At 36.2% G+C, this 10,391-nt stretch overlaps 2 protein-coding genes across 4 annotated transcripts; both read right to left on the reverse strand.

The window, feature by feature from the left end:
- Positions 1 to 1,273: 1,273 nt before the first annotated feature.
- Positions 1,274 to 4,464, reverse strand: LOC114822066 (cysteine-rich receptor-like protein kinase 44). Its single transcript, XM_029096063.2, has 7 exons — positions 4,268 to 4,464; positions 3,384 to 3,572; positions 3,170 to 3,300; positions 2,726 to 2,939; positions 2,314 to 2,545; positions 2,002 to 2,152; positions 1,274 to 1,893 (listed from the first exon to the last, which is right to left on the reverse strand). Exons 1-7 carry the CDS (start codon positions 4,287 to 4,289, stop codon positions 1,570 to 1,572), a joined length of 1,263 nt encoding a protein of 420 aa, XP_028951896.1. The 5' UTR covers positions 4,290 to 4,464; the 3' UTR covers positions 1,274 to 1,569.
- Positions 4,465 to 5,305: 841 nt separating this feature from the next.
- On the reverse strand, positions 5,306 to 9,353 carry LOC114822067 (uncharacterized). 3 transcript variants are annotated; one of them, XM_070815472.1, is made up of 10 exons: positions 9,052 to 9,353; positions 8,696 to 8,939; positions 8,374 to 8,438; positions 8,216 to 8,280; positions 7,567 to 7,653; positions 7,355 to 7,485; positions 6,412 to 6,517; positions 5,933 to 6,159; positions 5,776 to 5,807; positions 5,306 to 5,642 (listed from the first exon to the last, which is right to left on the reverse strand). In XM_070815472.1, the coding sequence occupies exons 1-10, from the start codon at positions 9,246 to 9,248 to the stop codon at positions 5,615 to 5,617; spliced, it is 1,182 nt and encodes a 393-aa protein (XP_070671573.1). In that variant the 5' UTR covers positions 9,249 to 9,353; the 3' UTR covers positions 5,306 to 5,614. The 3 variants fall into 3 exon arrangements, with proteins under 3 accessions (XP_070671573.1, XP_070671572.1, XP_028951897.1); XM_070815471.1 differs by having other exon boundaries at positions 8,216 to 8,438; XM_029096064.2 differs by having other exon boundaries at positions 5,632 to 5,807; positions 8,216 to 8,438.
- Between the last annotated feature and the right edge of the window lie 1,038 nt (positions 9,354 to 10,391).

Here is a 10,391-nt window from a genome sequence, read left to right on the forward strand (position 1 = left end):
ATTATTTAATTTATCAAGTTGAAGAAAGAGTATAAGTATGATTTTGGTTATGATTGTTTTATGTGGTCAATGTTCTTTTGGTTTTCTTCTTTTAGTCAATTTACATAAGTAGTGGTGAAACTAGAAAATCTTAATAAACCCTAGGCCGGAGACATAAGCGTAGTCGTAATGGTTATAGCATTTGTTTTTTAACATCCATGTGAATTTCAAACTACTCTCTTTGAATATATATTAGGTTGAAGAAGTCATTTGGTATTAACAAATTTTATATGTCCAAGATATCTACAATAAAAGATGTGTAATTTAATGAGGATAAATGAAGCTTATAATCCGCTTTGAAGCTGTAGAGTCAAGTGGTCCTAAGTACGATCTCTAGAACAATATCAATCGTACCCAATCCACGTTTATCATGCAAATGATCATTTTGTCTAATAACACTCGATCGCTACTTTGTACACAAATTACTGTTGATCATTTCCATTTTCATTTCACTATCTGAATTTTCCCTTAGTTTGAATTAGTGTTGCAGAGAAAATGGGCGCCTGATCAGCTGTTGGTCTCTTTGCTGATGTCAGACTGTGGCTAGGGTTACAAGAAGGTTGATAATGTTTTCTTCTTGGCAAAACGGTAACCCTCCATTTACTAGTTTGGGTGTGAGTAACAAGAAAAAGCTGCAACTAGGGTTCAACTTTATTTCTCAATTGTACATTTTCAAACCCTAAGTTCGGCAATTTGCTGTACAATTTTACCCATAATCTTAATTGCACCAATAAATCAAACCTACTCATACTTTCTAATAATTCTATGTCCATGAGTCAAACCACAATCGCATACCTCATGTTTTAAACAATGAAATGTCATTACTCAACTTATGAATTTGTTGAAATGTCATACATTACATTCGTTAATTTTTCTATCCATTTGGATGTTAAATGATGACATGGCAGGAGCGAGGCCCATTCCTTCGCCACGTCATCATTTAATATCCAAATTATTATTTTTATTAATTTTTTATTATAAATTATTAAAGGGAATTGTTATTAACACTTCAAAAATCTCATTTGGTACTCCAAACTTTCTATAATTATAAAGAAAACTACACTAGTAAGGAGTGTAGAATGAGAATTCCCTTATTAAATTTTTATTAATAAAAAATAAATTATTAATTAATTTTTTTTTCCAATTGGGGAAGGAGTGGGGTCCGCTCCTTCCACATCATCATTTAACAGCCAAAATGTCAAAAAACTTAATGGAGGTATGACATTGCAAAGAATTCATAAATTGAGGTATGGCATTGCAATGTTTAAAACATGAGTCATGAAATTGTGGTTCGACATGTAGTTGAGGTAGTCTTTAGAATCTCGAGGTACAAGTAAAAATATTTACCACCAAGCAGAACCTTTTTCTATGAAAATTAAAAAAAAAAATGACATATATGTAAAAACCTAGGGGGGAAACAAAACAAACCAAATACTTTGTAGCTACATTTGAAATGTTACCGTGTGCATGAAGACCTCTCATATACCCTTTTGAACTTTCTTCCGAAATACAAGAAGCCTGAAAATGTCGTCAAGTGGATGGTTTAGCTAACGAGGGAGGCTCACTCTGCAAGGGAGATGGGAAAGCCTCACTTATAGAATCCCATGAAATGTTCTGGTTCTTCGTTCGCCTTCTTCCCAAGAAGGCGGGTTTCATAGGTGTTCCGACCATTTCAACTTCGCATGTTAACATTACTACAACCTCCGACATCGGGGGCCTAAGGTTTGGGTGCGGCTGAAGGCAGAAGAAGGCGACTTGGGTTGCTTGCAAGACATCCCTTTCCACATATCCATCTTCTTTTATTTTTGGATCTATCAGATCAATCACATTCGACGTCTCAAACAATTTCCATGCCTAAAATTTTAAGGCACAAGGTCAGTGGCAAGATTGAAAACTATATATTAACAGAATGATCGTAAGCTTCTGTACGAGCAAGCATTAATCAAAGATAGATCGGCCTACATATTCAGGGAGGTATTGCATATCTGATGATAAAGTGAGATCTGTGTTTTTTCTACCGCTGATTATTTCGAGCACAAGAACTCCAAAACTATAGATGTCCGCCTTTTCAGATAATTCTCCTCTAATAGCATACTCAGGTGCCGTATATCCTCTGAAGAACAATTCATATTAGGTACTATAGTTTCATAAATAAGTCATCGGTTAGATGGCATATGCATTACGGAATCTTGAACAAATATACAGAACGTGCCATCTAATCAATGACTGATGAAGGGGTCTTGTGGAAAATATCATATCAGTTGAAGGACTTACAAAGTTCCAGCAAATGTAGTGCTGAGATAAGCTTGGTCTTCAGGGAAGAACCTAGCCAGCCCGAAATCTCCAATTTTCGGTTGGAATTTGTCGTCAAGAAGAATGTTGCTTGCCTTGATATCTCTGTGGATAATTCTTAGGGGGGAATCCTCATGTAGATATTGTAACCCTCGAGCAATACCGACAATTATCTGGAACCTGGTGCTCCAGCTCAAGAACTGATCACTCTTTCCTGTTTTCCATCAAGAATAATTATAAGTAACATATACACTGAAAGTTTAATGATTCTTTGCACCGGTCAAAGTGTTAAGTTTATGTGCTCAGTTTAACTCATTTTGTCATAAGAAGTAGAACTTGGAACAAGTCCTCATCATAGTTGGATACAATGCAAAGTACAGTGAAGATGTAATACCATAAATAATGAGGTCCAAGCTCCTGTTCTTCATGTATTCATACACAAGAAGCCGTTGCGGCCCATCAGAGCAGCATCCGATAAGACGAACCAAGTTCCTGTGTTGGACGCTTGTGATCAACTTTACCTCTGTAAGAAACTCTGATTCTCCTTGTTGGGATTTGTCAAGGCACAATTTCTTAGCAGCAATTAACGTCCCATCTCCTAATCTCCCCTAAACAAAAAGATACAAATAAGACTTAGAAATAAAGGAATCCACCCATATATGCCTCAAAAATCCGAAGAGTTTTGTCCAAATAGATCCGAAAGTTTTGTTTAGAAACCTTAAGAGTTCAGTGAAACTATATGTAGTAAGTTGTGGTTGGAATGAAGGCCTCAAACTTGCACGTTTGAGAAAATAAAAAAGTACCACCAATGTTGGTTTCGTGGATTCAGTAATCATACCCGATAGACAGGGCCAAATCCACCTACTCCAAGGAGATTACCAGGATGAAAGTTCTTGGTTGCCTTCTTCAATGTCTTAAAATCGAAGTAGCTTATTGTTCGAAGCATCCCACTGAAAACATCTGTCGATGCTGCATTAAGAATACAGAATATTATGATTGAGGTCTTACTAAAATATTGGTTAGTTATTTTTTAGATTAATCTATAGTACAACCTGCTGGCCGCCTTCTCACTACTGCTACCAATTTCTTAGTATCTTCTGGCTTGATCTTTTTCCGAAAGACAAATAGAAGAACTAGCAATATTATGAGCGTGACTAGCCCTCCAAGGAAAAAGAACAGCACTGGAGACTGCGACTTAGAAGCAGGGGGACCCGTTGTCGTAGAGGATACTGAAGAAATCTCTGCAACCAAATATAGTGTTAACATATGTTTAGTCATTTAGGGTCCTTGAATTGAAAAAACATGTGCTTATAAGGAACAAATGATGGGACAACGGGATTTAATCATTCTAGTGCATGGATCTGTGCATGTAACACAAGTCTCTTGAGGCAACTTCATATATATATATATATATATATGTAATATCTTCATTCACAATTAGCCATTGCAATCAAAGAAAAATAAAATAACACACTCAACTATCACAAATTCTGGTGATCTGATGCCGTTGGTGGGTTAAGTAGATATACGAAACTGTTTGTTGGCATGAGTGTGTGGAATTGCTTGTAGCACAAGGTTTCATCAAGGAGAAGCTTGAGAGGCATATAACAACTGACATCCGAGTAGCGATTCAGTCTAATATTTCGTATATAATATCATCAAAACTGAAGAATTTGTGAATCTTTATTTAGTCTAATGAGAACGAATACACAGGGTTTACACTTCACAGTCAAAACAATTATCTTCCAACTGTGGCAAATCGACAAACATGAGGAGCGTGGCCCTGTATACGGAGAACAAGTTGGAGAACATATCCATACAACAACAAATGAACGTGGTCTTTACAATTTTATCACAACAATTAATTAAGTTACATCAGATATAATTTTAAGGTACTGAAGAACATTGTTTTTCCAGTGAAGCAATCGTCACGTACCTTTTAGTCCTCGGGCTGTCATTGTGTATACCTTGAAGCTCCAAGGGGTCTACGCCGAAGCTGCAGCAGACAACAATGGAAATGTGGTGATGGTGTTGCTTGCAGCTTAACAACAGCAGTGACTGCCACCATCCATTCTTCTCGTTCGATCTCTTTCCATCTTCCTTGTTTGTTTCGTGTTCTTTTTCTTTTTCTCGCGTTGGCAAAACCGCTGTGGGGGAGAGAGAGAGAATATAAAAGAGTAACATAAGAGTAATCGAAGGAATGGAATTTCGGACATTACGATATGTGGCATTTTGGTCACTTTCTTCCATTCCAAACGACAACCTCAATGATTTAAAATAACACACTCGTAAGTATTCACTCAGACTGATGATAATAATAATAAGATCAACATGCCATTCCAAAGTGGTAACTCCTGGCTTTGGATCTTTATGAATTATAACATGTTCACTCGTCTAGAATGAGTAAAATCATCGGATATTGGGGAGATACTATCCTAATTGAATTTCCTATCATTGCGTATTGTAGTGCGGGAGGAACTTTTTTTTCTTCTTTTTTTAACTCCGTACATGTTAGCAAAAATAAGAGAAGTCATAAGTCAGAATAATTTAAATATTCATGTGTTTGTGAGCCCGAAAAAGATAAGAATAATAATGATTTCACTTTTCTTTCAGACAAAATGTGTCATAAATTGATTTCACCAAACATGTTAATACTTTTTGGTTATGACTCAAGTTAAGCCTCTACTAAAAGATATGTTACCTTAATCAACACGTCCTCTCGTACACCTAGAGAATTAATTCAAATTGCGTATTTAATCAATGGGCGAAAAAGAATTCAAACTTGCAACTTCTTCTAACATTAGGAAGAGAAGTATCATCAGTCTTAAATTCACACCATAAACTTAGTGCCACCTAATTAATAAATAACATTCACAGCTGTTGGTATGACAAAATCGCATTTTTCCAACCTGTTGGTATGACAAACATAATGACAAGCTGCAAGGGAGGATCTAAGTAAATATACACACAGTAATTTACACGAAAATTTGTATTCACATTTTTATAGATACACAGATGTCAAGTGCAAAAGAATTAATATCAATCTGCAAAACAAATACATAAAAATGTAATGACAATTGTAAGACGGCCTTAACAATACGAACGGATTTTAACTCAAACTTCCAGTGAAATGATAGTATGATAGGCGTGTTGCCATGTCATGGCGTGCAAAAAACCTTCATGGCTACCTCCCGCCACTAAATCAAGGTTTTATGAACTTGGAAAATGTTTTCATCCCTTCATAACGATTCTGCCATGTCGTTCCTTGAAGGCTTGAACCCTGTCAACTGAGGATTTGTTTGCTCATGTTTCTTGGAGCACCAAAATAACAACTTTAGACGTCAACTCATTAGGGAATAATTGCACTAGAAAACTACTTCTCTCCTTTTTATCGTTTTCAATGAAGAAGATACGACTTTGTAGAGGAAATTGGAATGTTAAATGCCTTTTAGGGACGCATAGTTGTGGAATTTATCCTGCATACAGCACAATTAATATATTTAGCACTTGAGACAAGGGTTTCCCTGACACTAGATTTGCAAGTTTTTGTGATATCTGTATGAATCGTATAAATAGGTAACAGCATATGAAGAATCGATACCTTGTTCCGAACTGCCTTTTTGTTGTGAATTTCATGACTCCTTGGAAGACGATGGATAAAATGTTTTCTCCATATGAGACGGGCATATTCTGGATGATCAACAAAAGGATTTCTATTGTGTTGATAAAACTTGCATACTCTTTCATTTCTTAACTTCTCTTCTCTTGAAGGTGGATCACTATCGTTCCACTTTAACAATGTAGAAAGCAGTCCCATCTCACCGGTTGCTGTCGCATGCACCCAAAAAGTTCATGCTCAAAACAGGTACAAATTCTTAATTCCCAACTAATAAAACAATATATGCATGCAAGAATGAACTCACAAAACCAATTATAAACTGCATTTCTGCCCCACGTTTAGCTGCAATGCCTCTTAATTCTCATATAAAAGGGATTGTGCTTACATGGCAACAGAGATGCAACACTAAAATCGAATTTGATCTCAAACTAGTCAAAGATTATTTTTCCAATTATACTTACAAATTTTTGGAGAATCTGAAAGGCGAAGAGCTGGGCCTCCACCTGGTTGATGAAACCCATAACACACTGCCATGTACATCAGTGCCCTAGCAACATCTCCTCTATGCTAGAAGAAATAAAGCAAGTTACAGCCAAAAATCAAGGGTTCAGTCTTCAATGCCATGCTAGAACTAGAATCCTAGAACCTCAGTCAAACACTCCTTTCGATCAAGGAGACAACGGATCCACACTTCAAAAGGAACTACACCATTTGGCCATTCCCATATCAATAAGAACTCTGAATACCAAAAACAATTTTACACAATTGCAGAACAATAACAGAAATAAAAGTAATGTAACAAGATATATATTTTATATGAGGGTACCAGAATATTATAATCCTTGCTACCCGAATAGACCTTTCTTAATGTAACAGGATATATTTATATGATGACCAGAATACTAGAATCCTTGCAACCATTGATAAGCCTTCTTTCAAACCTAAACTCCTAAATGAGGGTACCAGAATACTATAATCCTTGCTACCATGAATATGCCTCCTCTCAACCCTCAACTGCTAAGGCATGCATGGGTATAACATCCAAATTTACAACTTGTGTGGCACATGTTGCGTGCATTGTGAGAGATTAATACCCTGTTTGATACCAGTACCACTGCTTTTGGTATCTTCAGAATTTTCTTCTACTTGTGAAAGGACCCTCGGAACTTTAATAAAATCCAAATATGTGGGTTTTACTTTTGATTCTGCTTGCTCAAAGTTTCATCCTGCCATATTATTATTTGTGTTTTTCAGGATCTCTTCTCATTTCATAAATTTCCAACATTCGATGGTAAACAATATGGTTTTAACAACTTCAATCAGATTAAAATATATGATACATATCTACGTGCTAGCACAGGAACATGAAAAGAATTATGATATGCCAAAATATAGCTAAAATACCTGTTTAGGTGGTGCCCATCTGTCCTTGTCAGTTTCCGTGTCCAAAGCGGCTTCTTTGTTTGCTGGCTTCAAACATTTAGCTGAGTTACCCGTGCATTCTCCATAGTATTTGTTCCCCCTGGATGCATTGACTGCAGGACACTTCAACTATTTTACATCAAAACACAAGAGACCTGATTTTCACAATACATACAGGCAGTGGCCCATCTTACCATTCACATCTGCTGGGCGAATGTTGTGTATATCTGTCAAAGACGCACCATCTTTTAACCCATAAGAACGAGGCCATAGATGCTCCCCTAGAAAACAGAAACATTAACATTTAATTTCTTCCAAACAGAAAATAGAAAATAGAGCTTGGAGATTGATATATTTTGCAGAGCAAAAATAGGCAACTGTGTATAATAAAGGGTCAAGCGTTGGAACAATAAAAAATAAAAAATAAAAATAAAAAACAACTTGATAGAAGGCCGACCTAAAAGAAACACTGCAAACGAACAAAAATTCATTTCATTTGAAAATGTCAGTACGTCTACCTAATCAAAGGATGTAACCAGTATCTAGACAGAGATTTATGAGCCAAAATTGTGCTACTTTAAACTTCTTTTAGTTAGAGTAGTCAATGTAACATATACAATTGTTATACCTTTCACTAATTTCTCTATTTGAAGTTTAAACATTAAAACAATAAATATCTCACGTTTCTAAGTATATCTGTCCTGGAAATACAAAGACCATAGAAGAGCAAACTGCTAAAGGTGGAGCTGCAGCAAATCGATTACCATAACCACAGACCATTAGAATGCAAGAAACCAACATCAAAATCATACATGCTGCAGAAAGTCTGGTTAATTGACTCACTATTCCATCCTTCGGGCTTCCCAGCTAAAGACTTGGGTACAACCCTCAAGGAGTAAACTTCAACTCTGCATAAAAGAGTCGGTAGGCGAATTGGTAAGAGTTGCAGGGTATATTTGATAGTACAAAAAACAATGCAGGAAGCAGTATTCAGCATATACATTCCTGACGAAGCTTCTGGGTTGTCAACATCCGAAGCATCAAGAATCTTGAGAGCTTTCCACACCTATTTCCACAAAAATCGAAAATCTAGAATCATATATTTTATTTTATTTTTTGAACAAACGATATTATCTATACTAAGAGGGAGAGGGTGGGCTTAGCCTCACAATGGGCTAGCAACAATGTGGTTCAAACTCGCCTGGAAGCATCAAGAATACCCTTAAACCGTGGTACTAAGTGGCTAAAATCAAGAATCATATTAGATTTTACTAAAACGTAGCAATACAACAGGAGCAATAGTGAATGTTAATTGCTAAATACCTCTCTGTAGGATAAAGATTGGTGCCCGGAAATAATGGAATTCAATTTTTTCTTGAGCGATTTGCCCTCTAAATTCTCCGCACTGTCATAATAATTGCTAACATCTTCACAATCATACATAAAAGAAGGAGATGGATCATCAAATGCCTCAGCATCAGCAACAACATTGAGAAACAACAAATAAAAAGAGATGATCTGAGAAACCCATCTCCAAGAAACACTGATGCATTTTCTGTAATTCCATCTGCACCCAGAAAGAATGCAACAATTACCCAATTGCCCCACTACCATCTTAAACTTTATCAGCAACCCAGAATTGAAATACCGAAAAAGGTGAGAGCTTGGAGGTTACCGACCTTGTAGAAATGAGGGAAGTGGTTGGAGAGACCAAATTATTATCTGGGTTGCGATAGTTGCAAGCTAATTGGAATGAGGATTTGAAGTGTTCGCCGCGGCTGCGGGAGAAGGTGGCGCTCTGCTTGCGGACGGCGGTGCTGTCGACGACAGATTTTGTGCAGTGGAATTTGGTGGCCACCACAACGGGATGCTGCATTCTATCGGTTTAGAATTTGCATACCCGCCACAACTGGTGTTGAGTTAGAAGGTGGATTGTCCGCCCCTCTCATTTCCATACTTTTTTCATCCCATTCTCACCAATTAAGCCACGATAATGTTTTATATTAATTTTCTAATAAAAATAATAAAATAATAAATAATATAAATATAAAATATTGACATGATTTAAACCACACAAAACAGAAGGAGATAGAAAAACATGGAAATGAGAATGCCACCTCCATTGAGTTAAGCCAACTGGTTAATTTTCTACAAGGTTAATTACGCATACATGTACCACACCTGATTTTCGTTTTTCACAAAATCCTTTTAACATAAGTTTAATTACACTAGCACACCGTGATGTTTATTTAGTTTTCTAGAGAGTTTTATTATTTATATTGAAGAAAACAAAATTCATTTTTATTTTTTGAGAAATTAGGTTTTCATCCCTCATTTTGCTACTTCATTGATTAAAATTTTATTCTTTTTTCAATTTTTGATCAAGGTCCTTGGGTATTAATAACATCATTAATTATTTCAATAATAAAATATTTTTGCCTAAAAATATTCATTTAGTGTTAAAAATGTTACAATTAGTATATTTATATTTATGGCTAAATTTTTTATCATATATTTTTATTTTTAGTTTGTACCCTTTTTTAATTTGCAAACTTTTTTTAATTTGTACCAATTTTCTTTTCAATTTTAATTTGTACTACATATGGTATATTTATGTTGAGATACTTTGGATGTGGTCCTTAGTCTCTAACACTCTTTGATTAAAACCTTAATGATATTCAAAGTTTGATCAAAATTCCTTGACTTTGTACACCTCATGTAAGATCCCACATCGCCCAAGGATAAGGATCTTGTAAGCCTTATATGTATATTCTTATCTCTACCTAGCATGAGGCTTTTTGGGAGCTTACTGGTTTCGAGTTCCGTCGGAACTCCGAAGTTAAGCGAGTTCGCGCGAGAGCAATCTCATGATAGGTGACCCACTGGGAAGTTCTCGTGTGAGTTCCAAAAACAAAATCGTGAGGGCGTGGTCGAGGCCTAAAGCGGACAATATTGTGCTATGACGGAGTTGAGCCAAGGATGTGGTGGGGCCCAGGTCAGGATGTGATAATTTGGTATC

Source organism: Malus domestica, chromosome 16 (genome assembly GCF_042453785.1).
Source record: "Malus domestica chromosome 16, GDT2T_hap1".
NCBI lineage: Eukaryota > Viridiplantae > Streptophyta > Magnoliopsida > Rosales > Rosaceae > Malus > Malus domestica.

Bases quoted from the DNA above. Each gene is read 5' to 3' on its own strand.
- LOC114822066 (XM_029096063.2), bottom strand. From the start codon at position 4,289: ATGACAGCCCGAGGACTAAAAG. The intron at 3,573-4,267 runs GTACGTGACGAT...ATTTGGTTGCAG, and splicing joins GACAGCCCGAGGACTAAAAG to AGATTTCTTCAGTATCCTCT. The intron at 3,301-3,383 runs GTTGTACTATAG...TTCTTAATGCAG, and splicing joins AGTGAGAAGGCGGCCAGCAG to CATCGACAGATGTTTTCAGT.
- LOC114822067 (XM_070815471.1), bottom strand. From the start codon at position 9,248: ATGCAGCATCCCGTTGTGGTGGCCACCAAATTCCACTGCACAAAATCT. The intron at 7,654-8,215 runs GTGAGTCAATTA...TCTGTTTTCTAG, and splicing joins GAAGCCCGAAGGATGGAATA to GGGAGCATCTATGGCCTCGT. The intron at 6,518-7,354 runs GTATTTTAGCTA...TATTTCTTCTAG, and splicing joins GATGGGCACCACCTAAACAG to CATAGAGGAGATGTTGCTAG.